This window comes from Phalaenopsis equestris, unplaced genomic scaffold (assembly GCF_001263595.1).
Source record: "Phalaenopsis equestris unplaced genomic scaffold, ASM126359v1 Scaffold000873, whole genome shotgun sequence".
Classification (NCBI taxonomy): domain Eukaryota; kingdom Viridiplantae; phylum Streptophyta; class Magnoliopsida; order Asparagales; family Orchidaceae; genus Phalaenopsis; species Phalaenopsis equestris.
The window spans coordinates 1,878,330-1,897,906 of record NW_018165313.1 but is presented as its reverse complement, the minus strand read 5'-3'; the positions used below and the strand labels follow the sequence as shown (position 1 = coordinate 1,897,906).

Sequence of the window (19,577 nt, the reverse complement as noted above, 5' to 3'; positions counted from 1 at the left end):
AGTGATGGTGATATGGATGGAGATGTTATTGGTAAAATTCAAATTAAATTGGTTGAAGTGAAGGAATGTTTTGAGCCTATTATATGATCGAAAAGCTCGGCTTAAACCGAAAGGAAGATGATGGTGAAACCTGCAATGCTCTACGACACAAAATGTTGGCCTTTAAAAGAGAAGCTTAAAATAAAATGTGAAATGCATGTGATAACGTTGGTGCAGCTCTAGTGGCGGACAAAATTATATTGTCATCTTAGATGATTTGGTCAAATTAAACTTCGATCATCTGATGATCCAGTAGGAGAGTAGATGTTGTAGCTTTGACTAATGTTAAGAAAGGCGGAGGTAGACTTAAGAAGGATTGGGCATATTGTATAAAGAATGATCTTAAATTTATTAGAATTAAATGAAAATATGACACTTATTAGGACGCAATCGAGAAAAAAGGGTTTATTTAGCCTACCCCACTTAGTGGGATAAAGGCTTCTTGTTATTTTTGTTGCTGTAGTATATAAACAACCAATGACTCCTTAAATTTAAGCTTCTCAGCAATCAAATAACCTGTACTAAATGGCAATAATTTTAATAACCTTTTTACCGTCATCTTAAAATAAACTTATTTTTAGACAAATTTAGCATGACGTGTTGTTACTGATGGTATGTCACATCTACGGGCATCAAATCGGCTTCACGGTTTAGGCCTGACCTAAAATTGACCCAACCCGAAACTATTATAACCCGAATCCGAGCTGAATATTAGAGGAGTCATAGTCCAATCTGAACACGTCCTACTTTCAACATGCCAACAAGAACATGACCCGTATAACTCATTTAACTTAAATAAATAACCAAATGACAGAATATTGAGTAGTGTCAGGATACTTAAAATTGAATAATCATAGTGAGGTTTGCATGAATTTTATTCATGGTTGCAGATAAAAGTTTCATGCATGGAAGTAAACTTACAGGAGGGAATTATAAGAATAGAACCAAATTGTTATGTTATTATATCTAGCATAAACAGTTATATAGTTACTCTTACTACATCTTAATCTCTAATGACATAAAAAAAATCTCTTACATATAAATTAAAACACTTTCATACATACGTTTTGATATTATTTAGACACTTAAAAGTTATATATATATAAATATATATATATATATATACACACACTAAACTTAAAAACAAAAGAAAAGTATGACCAAATAAGGGCCCGTTGGATTGAACTATACACTTACAAATCCTATTTAAGAACATCACTCTTGTCAACACAAAGCACTGGCTTTCCATTAAGAACATCACTTTTGTCAACAGAAAGCACTGGCTTTCCATTAACTGTGCTGTCTCGTACAAACCTGAAGATGGTTTCAGCAACAATTTCTGGCTTCTCTACATGCGGAAAATGCCCACAATTTGGTATTTTTTGCAATATTGAATTGGGCAATTCTTCATGCAACTTCTGCAAAAAAATAATAATAATAATAATAATAATACAAAAGAGTAAAAAAGGAATAATACTTGAAAAATCAACAAGAAAAGTCTGTAAATTTGTCTTATTTGGAAAGAGCAAGGGTCAATATGTTCCCTCCATCAGATATCAGTATAAATATCATATTAATTCGTCTTATCAGCACAAGCATCAATAGCTGGTAATAATAGGAGAAATGCTAGCATGGACAGAGTATAATTGAAATATTTACCAAAATTAAAAGAAAAAAAAATCATAGATTTTATTTTATTTATACTGATAAATGAGAGGTGAGAGTGAAATGATGTTCTTGAACTTTTCCATCATCCGGACTAATCAATCTAAAATTAAACTTCAAAATTTCTAGTTGACAGGCATACACTTTCAGAAATTATCTCAGGTAAACTTGCATGCAGGATAGTCTCGTAGACAAAGATTTATTTATTTATTTATTTATCATTCTTTATTTTAGGGGGGGGGGCATTTACATGCATACCACCCAATACCTATGCATTTACATATCTAACACCTTATACCACCCAAATCTTTCATATCACAACAAAAATACCACTATTTTAATGTTTAAAAAGTGAAATACAGCTTTCACATTTATGTAAAATTTGAAGTTAAGGTGCTAAATATGTAAATACATAAGAATTGAGTGGTATGTATTCCCCTTTTTTTTAACGTCTTACTATAATGATAGGACATGGTGTTTTTTACAAATATATACAGATATTGAGACAAAAGAACAAACCAGTGCCAGCTCACTGCATATAAGCCTATCATCCTCGCCCCATATGATGAGCGTCTTCTGTTTTACCTGTACAGGGTTATTCAATGGGATTGGTGCCAAAGTTCGGAATAGAACAGCTGTTGTCATCACACATTTCAAGATTGAAAAATGATATAATCCATTAAAAGATGAAATAACCCAACATAAATTGACAAAATACAAAATTGATTGGTTCGTGTATTTGCTTAATAAGTATATTTAATTAGTTAATTAATAACAATTACTAGTCTTGTATTCTATAAATAGTTCCGTTTGGAGCCATTAAAAAAATAGAACTAAAATATGATTAAGTTCTCCAAATGCTGTGTTCTTGTTTCTTCTTCTTCCCCCACCTAAATTCTAGAGTTGTCAGTATTCTTGAATTATTGTTTATCCTTTTTTATCTTTCTCCGATCCTCCCCCATCCAGGAGTTGCCGGCATCCTCAAATTGTAGAATATCAGGATCCAAGAAATTAATTTGTATCATAAACTATGTGTAACGTCGTATAAAAAGCATCAAAAGATTTATTTGTTGATATTCAAGTTAAGAGTTAATAAAAAATAGCCAACGGAATTCTGCAGAGAGATTAAAAATCAAAATATTATAAAAAATGTTACTGCATAGCGATATGAATCCACATCAGAAAAGTACCAATTAGATCAGAATGAATAGCATCATCATCATTTGTCTTATCCCAACTACTAGTCACGTTTATGATTCCTCATTTATCATCAATTGCTACAAAATGCTACTTCAAGCACAAAAAACTACTGTTAATAGATCTTTTTTAGCTCTTAGTGGGCTCCCAAAACTCCGACCGATCCCCACAACTCTTTGGATTTATTTTTATTTTATTGTGTGTTTTGAGAGGTCTTTGAAAGGTCAAATTTTTATAAGGTAGATTGAATTGCAATCAAGATAGTACTCGAGATTTTACCCTCATTTTACAATGACATTTTAATTTGAGGTTCAAGATTTCCCATAATTGCAATCCTTTATAGTCAATTATCCCTCATAATAACAGGAGAGCATTTTCAATTAAAACTAATTATTAAGAGTTGAATATTCAACATATAATAACAACAGACTTAGTATTTAAATTGCAAAATTTATAACTTTAAACTCAAAGCAGATAGTAGGGAAATGAAGACAAAACCCGATCAAGATCTCAGGTTTTGTCGTCTCGGTTCATAATCTGATCTACTTTGTTGAATGAGGTAGTTGACCCAACCTCACTGAAAGATCATTGTCAGCAACCATAGGTTCTGTCGTTCAAGGGGTCTTCGTAGATTTGGCGTGAATATCTGTCTTAAGGGACAAATTTTAGTCGACCCTAACTAACCGAATTTTTTATGGCAATCAATTGTACCCTTATAGTTTACAACACAAATGGATGAAAGTTGTTGAGGACATGTGGGCTACAACCGCAACCGTAATATAACGTTGTCATTTGACAGCAACCAACAGTTCAAAAGGCTCTGTTCGTAGCAGTTACTTATGATGTCATTTGACAGCAAAATCATGCAGACTAAGGATTCGATACATGTCCTTACTGACATGTAATTGCTCTGATTGTGAATATAAAGATACACTTAATATGACTTCAGTTCTTTGTGAGCTGAAATCAGTCAAAAATTTGTTACCCTAGACAAAATGTTATGAAGGGTGGGTATGATTTGCTTTAAGTCTCAAGTGATTTAATTTTAACTTGAACAATTTAGTTGATTATCTTGAAAGTCTTAATTTAAGATAGACCCCTTCGGTTGAAATCTTCAATCAACATGGTGATTATCAGGAAGTTTAGCATTTTAAAACTTTTATATTTGAATGAGAGCATTTAGTTTTGTTTAGTTTAGACCTTTAGGGTAAGCGTACTGTCAACTCCAGTCCTTACAAAGAGGAGGATCGGACTAGGTGATTTGAACCTGTAAATTCTTATTTTATGATTTGGAAGCTTATTTCGGAATTACTAGACTCAGCAACTCTAATTTTTATGAGAAGGAGGATCAAACTAGTTGGGTGAGACTTACAACCCTATCATATAGACAAAGCGGCCCAATTAGCCTACACAAGATTCTTAAATCTAATATTTAAAAATTCAACAAATTCAATATATTTGTTGGAGCACATGCAGACGCTTAACTTTATATATTTTAATATCTTAAAAGGTTTAATAAATTTTAAGGGTTTACACGTTCTCTTAAACCAGAAATCTGATGTGAAATTTACTTCAACAAACACGGGCCAAAATTAGAAAATGTGCAAAATTGACTTATTTCCTTAAATGTCTTAAAGCATCTGTAGTTACGGAATATCCAACATATTATTCATACAAATCTTAGAAATAGTTATATAAATTTTCAAATATTGCATTTAACTTAAGAAGCCATTATGAAGTTTAAAAAACTTTGAGATCATTCAAAACTTGAAATGTTTTCAATATTATGATTTTTGAATCATACAAAAATTCATTTTGGGGCTATAAAAAGGGACATCTTTTGTTCGCTAGTAGACACATTACGAATTTGGTGGTAAAATTTTAAATTTTAAAAGCTCAATATTTAAATTATTGTCTCCTAGAAGTTTAAGTTCTAAAAACTCAATATTTAATTGATTTTCAAACCCTAAGAGCCTAACTGTGAAAAGCTCTGTTTCAAAATATTTTTGGATCCTAAATTTGAAAAGCGTGATTTCAAAATATTTTTAAGTATTATAAGCTTAAATTTTAAAAATAAATATTTTAATATTTTTAAATCCTAGAAGCCTATGTTTCAAAAGCACAAAACTTTAATTTTTTTAAACCTTAAGAACCAAAATATTAAAATCCCAAATCTCCAAAATTTTAAACCCTAAGAGCTTAAATTTTAGAAGCCTAGCTTTCAAATTATTTAAAAATTTAAATGAGTCACATTTTTATTTTATAAACTCAAAATTTAAAATATTTTAAATTAATTACAAGTTCAGATCACCAGAAATTTCGGCAGCCTCTCGATGTCGAACCCAGTTAGGGGGCACGAGAGAATGCCAGTCGTCCCAGTTTTCTTAAAAGATAAGACGGTACTGTGGTCGGGGAGCAAAACAGAACATTCAACCCACGATCTCAAGAGATGCAAAGAGCCCTCAATATACATGTAGGATTCCTCGAGCGGTACTTCACTTTTCCTTAAGAGTAATAAATTCTCATGTGCAGATACTCCCGTTTCATAAGGGCGAGCATTTTAAAATCTAAATTTTAAAAAAAGTTCTCCAAAAGAGTTTGTGATTTCCCTTAAACGGTACTTAATTCCCAAGGAAGGGTACTCGTGCTCTCCTCGATGAAGATTTTCAAAAATGAACCTATTGATTCAATGTATTATACCTTTCGAGCTTCGGTTGCGTTAATGACGACGACGACAATAAATAAAATCAAAGCACAGCACAGATATATACAATTTAAAATGCAAAATACAAACAACAAATTAGAAAACAAAGTGTTGGATCGTTGTTTTAAATTGGGTAGGTAAAGTGGGTTGAATTTGGGTCGCGTAAGGTGCTTGGGCAAGTGAGAAGGTGGAAACGGGCTTAAGTGGATGGTTTTTGGGCTTGGCAGTAGGTGCGATAACAGTGAGGTGTAGTTTTTTGTTCAAATTTGGAATAAGGAGATCAGGCTAGGGCAAAGGGGGGAGAGGGTTCAAGAGGCGCGACAGTGATGAAGAGAAGGTTCAAGCTCGCGAGCTTCGGCCAAACAAAGGCTTCGTGCGATTTACGGAAGAGGCGAAGGTTTTGTGTGATTGGGAAGAAGGAAGTCATTGGCTCTGGTTACTTTATGTCATTCGAAAGAAATGGCAGGCAGGACAAACAGCGTAGAGGATTGATCGCGAAGGATAGAGCAAGCGTGCACAGGCTAGGGAAGATCGACTGGAGAGGAAGGCGTGGACGGAATCAAATGGGAGTTTCAAGCTTATGTTATATTCTTTTTAAGGTATTTTGTGATGTAATGCAGGTAACAGGTGAAAGGCGCAAGTCAGGAATCAAAATGAGGAAAAAGAAGCAAATGGTGTTCTGGCGTCTAGGCGTGAGAACCTGGTGTCAGAACCAATCCCATTGGTGTGCACAAACAGAGTGCTTGGAAAGCCGACGTTGGGCTTGGAGCGTTGGGGCGCTAAACATGGAGCATTGAGGCGATGCCTTACAATGCCTAGGTGCTTCAATTGGGAAAGATTTCTCGAGAACTTGGTAACCCTGCACTGGACCTGGAGCACCGGGGTGCCAGAAGAGCAGCGCCTAGGCGTCGGGACAGCAGCGCCTAGGCGCTATAGAAGGATAAATAGTAGTGCTCCGACACCGCTTATGGGCACACCGACGCTGCTTATGGGCGCCCCGACACCAGAACCCAAATGATAGTTTGGGCAGTTCAAACTTTGGTTCGCTTGGAGAAGATATAAATTAAAAGAAAACAAAATTTATGGGACTTTTCATCATTTTTCTTCCGTCATTCTGGGAGAAGAATTAGAGAAGGCCTGAAAAAATCAATCAAGTAGACAGAAGGGAGGGTGAGAGATTTTGTGTGATCGTATGCTCGTAATTTCAACTTCTCAAGAGTGAAAGAAGAGAAATTAGTTCTCAATTTTTATTATGTAATTGATTTGATTTCATTTTCTTTGTAAGACTTCTGTATTGTTATTTCTTTTCAATTAAAAGATCAAGTTAGTGTGTTCAAGCATGCAGAGTGAGTAAACTTTTCTTTCTTCCATGGGATGGGGAGATGGAAAAAAAATGTGAAATTTTTTTTATAGATTTGTGTTAACTAATGATGGATGATGATTAACTTATTGCACTTCATTTGCATTTCATGTTGACCAAGTAGGGTGTTAATATTTGTCGTGAGTTACAAATCTCGAAAAACATGGTAATATAATCAATAAAGTTAATAACATTAATTTGGTGGAACAATGATATATCTACTAAATTACAACAAACTCAGATAGAGATATTGGTACATGGGTTAAAGGTCGGTATTATGGAACTAATTTGGTCTTTAGCCATTCTTTCTAATTCCATCGGAAAAGGGTAAGAAAGGATTTTGCTTCTGTTTTTCATCTGTATATTCGTTTAACTATTGCATTCAGACTTATTGAACCATTCCAATGGAGAACATCTCAAATACTTGAATAACCTTTTGTTTTCTTTGTTGATAACTTAGGATTTTCTTATAAAATTTAAATTCAATCAAAATTTCAGGCTAGGATCGACATCTACAGGCTAGAACTTTTCTTAATTAAGTTCATCTCGTCATTTGTGGGATCCACAATATGACTTCAATCTCGATACTACTAATATTTCATGTATACTTGTGTGAATAGTCTATGCTTTGTAGCACTTTATGCGTGTCATGTACCGCGAAGGTTTCGCACAAAAACGAAGAAGGTTTTTGTCACATAGGTTGTGCGAGGGAACGACGACGACTTCGGTTAGGGAGATGTAAGGGATTGCAACAGAAACAGACAAAGGGAAAAGATTTGCGGCTTTGAACAGGAAGACTTGGTAGAAGAAGAAAGATAAAGTACAGGAGGAACAGTGCAACTCTATGTGTGGTGAAGTGCGGCAAGGCTTTGGCAATTTGGACGGGGAGATGCAGACTAGATTTCTACAGTAGACCTAACAAAAGAACGACAAACATAGTGCAAATTGAGGATGGGGGGAGGTTTGGTTCGTGCTTTTAACAAAAGAAGAGCGGGAGCGATTGTTCCATCGAGCTGGCTCCAACAGGAGGGAGAGTAAGTAGATAGTTAATTAATTTTTATTTTTTCTCTTTTTTTTCCCTTTTTATCTTACAGTCAACACTCATACCCACCATATGGCTTATGTATACCCCTTTTCCTACGGTAATACTTTCATTCTAATTTTATCTACTAATTTTATGGGCGTATTTTTTATTTCTGTTATGCATGTTTGAATCACTTAATTGTATTTCAGTTATTATCTCTTTAATGTTGCTTATAATTTAGTAGAAATGAGGCTTCAGTTCTGATGAAATACTTAAAAGTCTATAATGCTACTTATTTTTCCTTCTAAATCATGTTAGGACAGCTAACATAAAATGATTCTCAGCATTTGTGCTTTAATCATAAACAGGCATGCTTACAAAAGATAATTTAATAGAGAACAGATAACAGCATGTATATTAAATTAATGTAAACTTCGTCACCAAAATTGTGCTAGATTTCACGGATGCTTTTATACTACTAAGCATTTCTTCTTCTTCTTCTTTTTTTTTTTTTTTTGGTCTTTGTTGCAAATAATTATCCTTTTTTTTTTTGTATGTGTGTGAAGAAAGGCACTAATTACCTGCTTTATTTGACGCCTGACATCATAGCCTCCGCTTATCATAAAATCAACCGTTGCATCTTCCCACCAAGGTAGTAAACAGTGAAGGCGACCTGCCTGCAATTACGTGGCACTTTTTCAAAGTCATGCTAGATAAGAATAAAAAGCTAAAGTTTAATGAATTATTTGTGGTCTCGGACGTTACAAAGAACATAATAGAAAATACTAACAATAATCATTTGAAAAGAGTGCCATCTCTTTTAATTTTGCTACAGTCGGAATGTCTCCTTTCCGATAAATTTTCATGAATAATGGTGTATTGCCTATCAAAATCTATACCAAATAGCCAATGTTTGTTTCTCATACAAATTCCAGAGGCGTAGCATTAAGCATAACAAGAAAAGCCAAACCAAAGTGATATACATCCTGCCAATACGAGGCAAAAGGAACGAAGCCTTACTCGTGCAATGTAAAAAAAAGCCTATTTCTGTTGTTCAAATCAACTAGTCTAAACACTCATATATTGAGAAATTATTTGATCAATTTTAGTAGACCCATAACTTTATCCTCTGTGCAATTTCCCTTAAATATCACCCAGACTAAGAATGTTTATACATAAGCATGCTTAACTTTCAAGTTCCTTACAAGCACACCACTCATTACAACATAAAATGACTATTTAGAAGTTTAGGTACCATTCTTGAGAAGTTGTGCCAAGTGGGCAAAATCTTTAGGCCAACTAATGATGGATGAGAGTCGGGGATGTGACAAATGGTATCACAGCAATACGTTGGACCAAATATAGAAAATAATTGCCATTAAGTAATATTGCTATATGAGGGGTAATCTCGACATGTAAGTACAGTACAAATCTTATTTGCTTAGGGGATATTAGGGATAATTTTTTGCATTGTGTTTAATAGTTTTACTTTTAGTAAAATTAATAAGAAAAACATGTTTGTTTACTGGTGTTTAATTATTTTCACTACTTTGTTATTAAACGCCTCTTCATTTGTTTTTAAAAATACTTAAAACAAGCAAAATATGTTTTTTAGTGTCTTTGGAACATTTTTCTGAGCACAGGCCATCCCGAGCCTGGCCCATACCTGTTGATATTGATTCTTTGGTGGAGGAGTTGGTGAAGAATGGTTGCACGCTTCTATATTAGGTAATTTTTTATCTGAGAGATAGGGTGGTATTAACGAAGGCGTGGATGAAAAGATGAACTGGGAGGATATTAAAAGATTCTTGACTATGGATAGGAGAGTGTGTAGAGCGGAATGAGTGGTTGCAGTGTACCTTCAGAAACGGAAGAATTTGAATAATGTGGCATTTTTTGGTGCCTTGACCATTGTTCCAGTAGATCAGATGATTATGGGCCGGGCACTTAAGATCAGAGCTTTCGGGGACGATGGATTGGAGCTAGAAAAGAAAATTTAAATTGAGATCAACGTGAAAATTAAATGTATTCATCACCACTTTTAAGGCTTGTTTCCTAAAATTGTAAAGCATAGGATGAATTCACAAAATACTTGTCTAGTTTTTTGCTACCCGAAGACTGCGTTTAGGAAGAAGGTACTGGAGATATTAAAAGCCTCATAATATATAGTAGTAGCAGATGTCCAATCAAAAATAACAAAGGCAATATTATTTTAAATTAAAATACTAAGAGCAAAACCTTTTATACAAACCAATTAATATTTTGATACCAAATATTCCTAACTAATCTTTATTTATATCGATATACTTGAAGGTATTTTCTATTAATTATACGTCAATTGAATGTTGTTGCATTTATGTTATATTTGAATTTCTGTAGGAATGTATGGTGACAAATTATAATTGAAGATGAAAAAAAAAAAGAAGAAACCAAATAGTTATTTAAAACAAAATAAATAAATAACTCATAAAATTACCAAATATTTTTTTAGTGTTAAACATAAACAAAACAAACTAAAAATAAAAATAAAAACAATAAAATAGAAAATAATTCCAAATAGCCCCTTAGTGACTAATTATTAGCTAATAAGAGAGATCCTGACAGGAATGCTAATACCTTACAGAGGAGATTATAAGTCTCTCAAGTACAATGAAGCAAAACTCTCAAACATATAGATGTTTTTTGGTGTAACGGTGAGTATGTCATTGAGAATTCTGAAGTAAAGTATGCTCATATTAAAGCACTTTTGTAATGATAGCCTTCCTACGAATTTGCACCCAGAGGGCAAAAGTGGAAGACATCAAGCCAAAGCAATTAATATCTCCCTATATAAGAATTTGAATAATCTCGATAGAAGAGAAGCTCAACTGCTACAAATGATACTCGTGTTAATTGCTAGCATTAATGAGTGATCTTATAGTTTGTGTTGAATTTCTACTATAATGATAAAAAAAATTAAGACACGCGAATCGAGACTCTATGTCGTTACATCAAGTCGCACAGATTGATACTTTGTACCATTAGATCAACGCACATGGATCAAGGCTAAATACCGTTAAATATGTCTATGTACAACCATCTATTACAATCCATGTGCTTTCCTATAGGATCACTACCTCTTAATTAATTTTTCCTCCATTTCCCCCCCCTTTATGCAAATAAGAGAATGAAAATTCATGAGATTTTTTCTTATTACTTATTTTCTACATGGTATTAGAGAGAGATTAAAATGTTTCTTTCAACATTTTGTTTTCATTCGCAGGGTTTCCATTTCCAATCTTTATTCTTAATCTCTAAGTTTTGAATTTCCAATTCCAACATTATCCTCCTTGTCAAATTCTTCTCTTTTAGATGATGTTTATGTACTTCGACTTCCTCTTAAGGGAATCAACCACAATTAACGGTGAAAATAACAACAAAGAAGAACTCCAGATATTTTAATCACCTTATCGCTTGAACGGGAAAAATTAACTTAAATGGTCCCAATATGAATATTTTTTCTAAAGGGAAAAGAAAAATCTAACACTATATGGATCTATTTCGGAGTCGAAGACCCAGAGCTTTTACTTTGGGAAGAAAGTGGTTTTATGATTATGACATAATTGTGGAATACCATGCTACCAGAGATCAGTAGACCTTTTATGTTTCTATCACCTTCAAAAAATGTTTTAGGTAAAGTTAAACAAACATAATCAAAGGTGAAAGATTTTGCACTCATTTATGAAATCAAGACAAAACTTGTCACCACGAAACAAGAAAATCTTTCTTTCATTGAATACTTTAACACCATGAAGGTTTACCGGTTAGAGTTGGACTACTACCAAATCTCAAAATGTCCTGCTGTGAAAAGGCAGGATCCTTACAAAATTCGTCGAGAAGGAGAGTATCTTTGAATTTTTGACAGGATTCAACAATGACTAACCAAATTCGATGTCTTAAATAGAAAAAAATCTTCTTTCCCTGAATGAAGTATTCCATCTCATTCGAGAATAAAGAATGACGGTGATGGTCAATATTCCAGCTCTTAAGATATTTGTAATGACAACTTATGAATCCCAATGGAAGGGATTTTCTCAAAGAAACTTCTACAAAAAAGGACAGCATCCTCCTTTTAAAGAAAATTTATTGTGCAATAACCACAAAAAAAGAACACACCAAGGACAAACGATGGAAACTTCACGAAAATTTCCAAGATCATGGAGGAAAAAAAAGCCATAAATAAAAAATGAACAAGCCTGCCTAGTGGAGTCAAAATGATTCAATTCAGAAGAGAATAATAAATTAAGGAATTTTCTCAATGCTTTAGAAAAACCAAGAGGATCTTGTTCACTTGCTCAAAAAGATAATTTTTAATTTTTATGCTCTTAGTGCCTCTAATAGTTATTAGCCTTCATGGAACCAAGATTCAAGTCCCACCGATCACATTACAAATCTAGCTAATATAGCTCAAACTTACAAACCTTGTCCTAGCAATAGGGAAATAAAAGTTACAGATAAATCTTTGAAAACTATTGCAGGATAGGGAAACATCTTAATTTTACCTAAATTAACCCTCAGTAACGCATTACATGTCCAAAACATTGCAGTTAACATTTTATATATTCACAAATTAACCAAATACTAAAATTGCAAAATCATATTTTTTAATTGATTATTCTGCTTTCTAGGATCTCACTACAAGGAATATGATTGGGAAACTACAGAAAAGAATGGGTTATGCTTTCTTGAAAATTGAGGTCAATTATCATAATTTTTCACCTCGAATACTACCAATAATATAAGGACCCATCATTATATATTAGAACATCATTCTTTTCAATATGTTATGTATATTTTTTCTTCCATTTTCACAAAAACAACCATTAAAAACTTTTATTGTAAAACTTGTGAAATTCCTAAATATAGTGTGTTTATTTTCTTAAAAGTAACTCTATATCTTCTAGTAAGTTTGTATTAATTCATTATGATATCTGAGTACCCTCTAAAATCTCAAATATCTCTGAGTCACTAATTTTGTTATGTTTATTGATGATTACACTTGAATAACATGTGTAAACTTAATTATATAAAAATTTGATCTTAGATCTATACTTTATATATTCATTGTCATGATCACTGTCATGATAAAAATTAATTTAATGCTAAGATCAAATTTTTCATATTCAAAATGCTCGTAATTATTTTGATATCGATTTTTCAAAAATAGGGTATTATCCATCAATCTTTTTGACCTGACACTTCCCAACAAAATGAAGCAGCAAAAAGAAAAAGCTGTCACATTTTGGAAGTAATTAGGACACTTCTCCTACACAATCAAATACCAAACATTATTGAAGAGAAGTTGTTCTAACAGCTAATTACTTAATCAATGGAATACTCTCAAGGGTAACTGATTCAAAAAGTACATTAAATTATTTGATAAAATTCTTTCCTATGAACAACTTCTAAAAGATCTCTCTAAAAATTTTTAGATGCATTGCTTATATTCACATCCATAAACAACATAGAGGAAAATTTGACCTAAGAGCGCTCAAATGTTTATTTATTGGATATTCTGCCACACAAAAAGGATATAAATGTCATCATCCACTCACAAAAAGTTATTTACTTCGATGGATGTCACATTTGATGAAACTCATGATTTTTTTCACTCATCTTCCGGAAGAGAATTATAAACAGCATAAAGGAAAATTTGACCTTAGAGATCGTAAATGCTTATTTTTCGGGTATTTTGCCTCACAAAAGGAATAAGAATGTCATCATCCACTCACAAAAATTTATTCACTTCAATGGACGTCACATTTGATGAAACTCATAGTTTTTCCACTTATACTCATCTTTCAGAGGAGAATTCTCATCTTGATAAATTTGACGATATATGTAATCTTGACATTTATATAATAGAAAATCCTTCAAATATAAATCTTATTCTCATTATCCCCCTTTAAGTTGATACAAGAAGAAACAAGCCTAATCAATGTCTCCAATAAGTTCAAGCCTCGAAACCGTTACCAAGAAATACACTCAACCTACCACTCATTTATGTTTCATCTCTCAATGCAGCACATTTAATAAATTCCCTTCATCTGTTAGAACTTTTCTAACCAATAATAACACCAATCATATTTTCAATCCACAAATTTACTTGAGGCACTTTAAAAAAAAAATGAACTGAAGCTATAAGAGAGAAAATGAATGCATTAGAAAAAAATCATACAGGAGAAACTGCTAAATTACTAGTTAAACAAGAATACAAAATGATGCAAATGAATTTCACATTGAAGTATAATGCAGATGGGAGCCTAGAAAGATATCAAACAAGAATAGTAGCAAAAGAATATACTCAAATCATATGGGATGGATTATTCTGGAACTTTTGTTCATGTTACAAAAATGAATACTACTTGCATTATAATATCCCTAACCAATTATGGGTGGCCTATTTAAGAATATGATATAAAAATGGTTTCTTCCATGGTGATGTCAAAGAAGAGATTTATATGAATCCACCATTAGAATTTGATATTTCTTTTAAAAAGGGTCAGGTATGCATACTGAAAAAGGGCTTATATGGACTAAAACAATTATCAAGAGTTTGTTTAACAAATTTGCATAGGCTATGAAAGGAGTTAGATGCAAACAAAATCAATGAGACCACACTCTCTTCATAAAACACTCTCTTGATATTAAAATGTAAATCCTTGTTGTGTATATTGATGATATGATTATTACAACAGATAACAATCAAGATAAAGAAACATTAGGGCATGACCCTTGTGTCTACCGCTAAAAGGTCCCAACAGAAAGATAAATTGTTGGTGAGCATCGAGGCATAGTATTAGACTGCAATCTAAGAAATTCTCCTATGATACAATAATGCATTTCCAAGTTATCATGAAGTCTTCCCGTGCAAGACATGGGACATTTTTTAGTTTATTTGGGTTGACATCATCCTCTAAAACGAGAACCCCAAAAAGACCCATATGTCGTTGGAATTTGTTTTACAAGATAGAAGGCATTTTCAATCATCAAGGTTGGCATCACGCTCATGGCTGAGATCCCTAGATGCATTGTAGACTCAGCTCGTTACTTTTTGTTAAATGAAGGACAAATATTTTAAAAGATTCCTACACATTCAAGTTAACATCAAGCCCAAAGTTGAGACTATTGAGCGCCCCGAACATTGAACTCCCTTCTTAATTAGATAAGAGGTTAATCCTTTTGGGTAAATATCAAATTCAAGGATGAGATAATCTAGCCAGGAGAGTTGACATCATGCCTAACACCGATATCTCCCTCAATTTGGGTTGAAATTATGCCCATGGTCGAGATCTCCAAATAACTCGGGTGACATCGTATTCTATATCAAGATCCTTGAGAAAATGTTCAAGTTATCAATGATAGAATTGTTTTCCATCAATGTGACTCCCCTGACATTCTTTCTCAATGTGACATTTCTTCGATCAGCTCTTGAGTTGAATGCGAGTCTCCTGATATTCCTTCTCAATCTAATTCCTTCGTTCACCTCTTGACTTAGATACGAGTCCCCTAGTATTCTTTCCCAATGTGACAGATTTTTCATCGATCAGCTCTTGAGTTGGATGTGAATCCCCTGACATTCCTTCTCGATCTGATTCCTCTATTTACCTCTTGGGTTAGATGTGAGTCTCTAAACTTTCTTGCCCAATGTGGAAGATATATCTTCCTGAGGTTAGGCATAATATCCCCTTCGTGTAGCCTTCCCTTGAATTTTCCACCTTAAGCTGCTTCTTTTCTCCTTTTGTGGATTTAAGATGTTTCTTCTTATCCACAATTTTATTCTAATCAATCTTTTCAACCTTCTTTAGGCTTTTGTTGCCTAAGATCCTCAACGGAATTGCCAGAAATCTGAGGGCACCAAAAATTCAAGACTACTCTCCAAGAAAACTTTCTGCATTTAATCTTTTTAGTTGTTGAGAGAGCTTTGAAGGGTCAAATTTTCTGAAGACAGATTGGATAGTAAATAAGACACTACCCAGAGATTTCGTCCTTATTTTGCGAGGACTTTTTGATCTGGGATTCGAGATTTCCCATAGGCGCGAACGCCTATGGTTTGATAACAGGAAAGAACTTTAGATTAAAATTGGTCATTAAGAATTAAAAATTGAACATATAATAGCAACAAACACAAGATTTAAGTTATAAAATCATCACTTGAAGCTTAAAGCGGATTGTGGGGGATTGAAGACGAAGCACGATCAAGATCCCATGGTTTCGTCATCTTGGGTAGTCAACCCAACATGACAAAAGAATTCTTGTTAGCAGTCATGGGTGGCGTCGTCCAAGAGATCCTTGTAGATTTGAGGTGAATCATTGTCTAAGAGGATAAATTTAAGTCGACCTTAGCTAACAAAAGGTTTTCTATCAATCAACTGTACTATTATAATTCACAACTCAAATGATAGAAAATTGTTGGAAAAATACATGTTGTGGTCGTAACCGTAATATAATGATGTCATTTCGCGGCAGCTACCCAGACAGAGGACTCTAATAGTATTCTCTATTTTATGGTGTCATTTAGCGGTGAAACCACGAAGGCAGGAGACTCGAGTCACATCCTTACTGGAATATGATTGTTTTGTTTGTTAATATATTGATGCATTTAATAAAATATTAGTTTTTAGTAATCTGAAGTCGGTTAGAAATCTGTCAATCTCAACAAACTGTTGCGGAGTGTGGATGAGATTTGTTTTAAGTCTTTAGTGATTGATTTTTTGCTTAGATATTTTAATTGATTATTTTAAAAATATAGATTTAAAAGATTGACCCCTCCGGTTGAAATCTTCCATCAACTCGGTCGCCATCGGCGAATTAAATATTTTAAACCTTTTTATATATGAAGAGGCAATTAATTTTGTCAGTTAAAGCTTTTCAAAATATAAGTCATGTCGACTTTTATCATTCTAAGGAGGATTAGACTAGTCAAGTGATTTGGACTTGTAAATTCTTATTTCAGGATTTGGACATTTATTGGGGCTTACTAGACTCGTCAACTTCTGTCCTTGAGAGGAGGATCGGACTAATGAGATGGGACTTACAACCCTGCAATATAGACAAAACGGTATGATTAGCCCGCACAACATTCTTGAACCTAGTATTTAAGTATTTACTTTATAAGAAGAGTGGATTAGATTTGCTTTAAGTATTTAGTGTTTGATTCTTAACTTGGATAATTTAATTGATTATTTTGAAAGTTTTTATTTAAAAGATTGACTCATTCAGTTAAAATCTTCTATCAACTCGATCATTATCGGAAAATTAAATATTTTACTTTTTTATATATGAAGGGGGGTAATTAATTTTTTCAATTTAAGTTTTTCAAAATATAAGTCAATTGACTCTTGTCCTTATGAGGAGGATGATCGTACTAGTTTGGTAATTTGGACTTGTAAACTCTTATTTCAAGATTTTAACATTTATTGGGGCTTACTAGACTCGTCCACTCCAGTCCTTGCGGGGAGTGGGACTTACAACTATGCCTCCTATAGACAATGCGGCCTGATAGCCCGTGCAACATTATCAAACCTCGCATTTAAACATTGATATTTTGGTTGGAGCACATGCGGACATTTATTATTTCTCATATTTGATTATCTTGAATAAATTTATAAGAGCATTAAGGACTTGCATGAGTTTTAAATCATTAACTTAATATGGATTTTACAAAATATCTCTAAGTGAAACCCTTCTAAGTTTTAAAAGTTTGGGGTCATATTTCAAGATATTGCATTTATCTTATCAGATAACCCGGAAAGTTTATGAATTTTTAAGTTATTTTGAACTTAAAATATTTACAAAAATAATATGATTTTAGACTTTAAATGCAAAACTTTATTTTTGCTAGTAGGGGTTTTGCAAATTCTGTAGCGAACATGTCTTACGTAGCCTCAATTTTATTTAATATTTAATTTAAGCCCAAATTTGTAGAATTTAACATTCAATTTAAGTGCCCAAATGATATTTAAGTCATTTAAAAATTTAAAGAAAATCAAACTTTCAAATTCATTTGCGAGTCTTGAAAATCCAATTTCAAATATTAGCATTATTAATATTGTTTAAAAATTCAATTTTTTTTTTTGTCATTTAAGAAATTTACAAAGTCCAAATCTTAAATTATTTTACAAGCTCAAGTTCAGTTGAAATTTCGACAACCTCCCGGCGTCATCCCCGATTAGGGAGCTGCATCAGGGTGTATATCTGCCCAGTTGTCTATAAGAAGTGCTCGTCAGTGTCGTGAGACATTGTGTCCGGGAGAGATTATCTAATCCACAGGTCTATAAGGCGAGTGTGGGTCTTCACTTTTCCTGCATTTTCAGTCGACAAAAATCTTCTAATCCACGGGCATATAAGACACGTGGGTCTTTATTTTTCCTACATAAAATTATATAAGCCCGATTTCCTTGCATTTACACCTTTTCGCTCCAACGGTGTTGACACTGAAGATCGGCGACGAAGATAGTAGAATAAATAAATACTGTATGTATATATATATGTATATATATATATGTATCTATATGTATGTATGTATTATACAATGGACAACAATATTAAAAATAAAATGAACAGTAAAAACAGGTAGGATAAATTTGGCTTGACCCTGGTTTGTGCTTGGGTTTGAATAGATATAACAAATGGTTTGGGTTCAATTTAATAGGCAGAAGAGGATTCTTGGGGCTTGAGAGGTGTTCAGTGGAGCTAGGGCATGCATCGCACAGGAAGAGAGATCGCACAAGGGAGGTGTTTGGCTTCCTCTCAGGAAGAATAGCTTACAAAAGAAGGATCACAAGTACAGTGGAAGAAGTGTGATTTGGGAAGAATTAATATGTCATGTAAAACCACTTGAACTTAGTTGGACTACTCTTTAAACTCATTTAAGTAGCCTCTAAAACACTGTGTGATTGGTGAAGGATTATTGGCAATGTATTAGTTTACTAAAATTGACATCAATTCCTTAAGAGGACCCATTTGATTGTTCATATACATGTGAGAAAAATACAAACTACTATCTTCCGGTGGTTGGAGTTGGGAGGGTCAATTTTAAACAGTTGGTTTGGTTGTGCAACTAAAAAAGATGTCTAGTAAATCTAATAAAATTATAAAATAAATGAATAAATACATATATACAAGCATATTACATAAATTTAAACATGTAAAGTTGCTTATATTATTTAAAAATATGAAAAAAATATTCTGTAATAAATACATATATACAAGCAAATTACATAACTTTATACATATTAATGAACTTATATTATTTTAAAATATTGAAAAAATAGTATAGGTAATAATAATAATTTATTTTTCATGATACAGTATGTATGTATGTATGTAATTATGTAATAAATACATATACACATGCATATTACATTACTTTCTACATATTAACTAGCTTATATTATCTTGAAATATGAAAAAATAGTATTTGTGTGTGTGTGAGCACACACATGCGTGCTTAATAAATTAAGCATTAACTATTACTATTGTGTGTACATGTATGTATGTATGTATCTATGTGTTTGTGTGGGTGAGTATGTGAGCGTGAATGCCGA

At 33.0% G+C, this 19,577-nt stretch overlaps 1 protein-coding gene across 2 annotated transcripts in view; it reads right to left on the bottom strand.

Moving 5' to 3' along the window:
• Positions 1 to 1,203: 1,203 nt before the first annotated feature.
• The window catches only part of LOC110031976 (uncharacterized hydrolase YugF-like), a 43,035-nt gene continuing 24,661 nt past the window's right edge, over positions 1,204 to 19,577 (bottom strand). For both annotated transcript variants that reach the window (XM_020735448.1, XM_020735449.1), the window contains exons 8-10: positions 8,571 to 8,666; positions 2,224 to 2,289; positions 1,204 to 1,457 (exon numbers count right to left, since the gene is read on the bottom strand). In XM_020735448.1, coding sequence (XP_020591107.1) covers positions 1,242 to 1,457; positions 2,224 to 2,289; positions 8,571 to 8,666 — 378 coding nt within the window. In that variant the 3' untranslated portion in view covers positions 1,204 to 1,241. The remainder of the gene's footprint in view (positions 1,458 to 2,223; positions 2,290 to 8,570; positions 8,667 to 19,577) is intronic.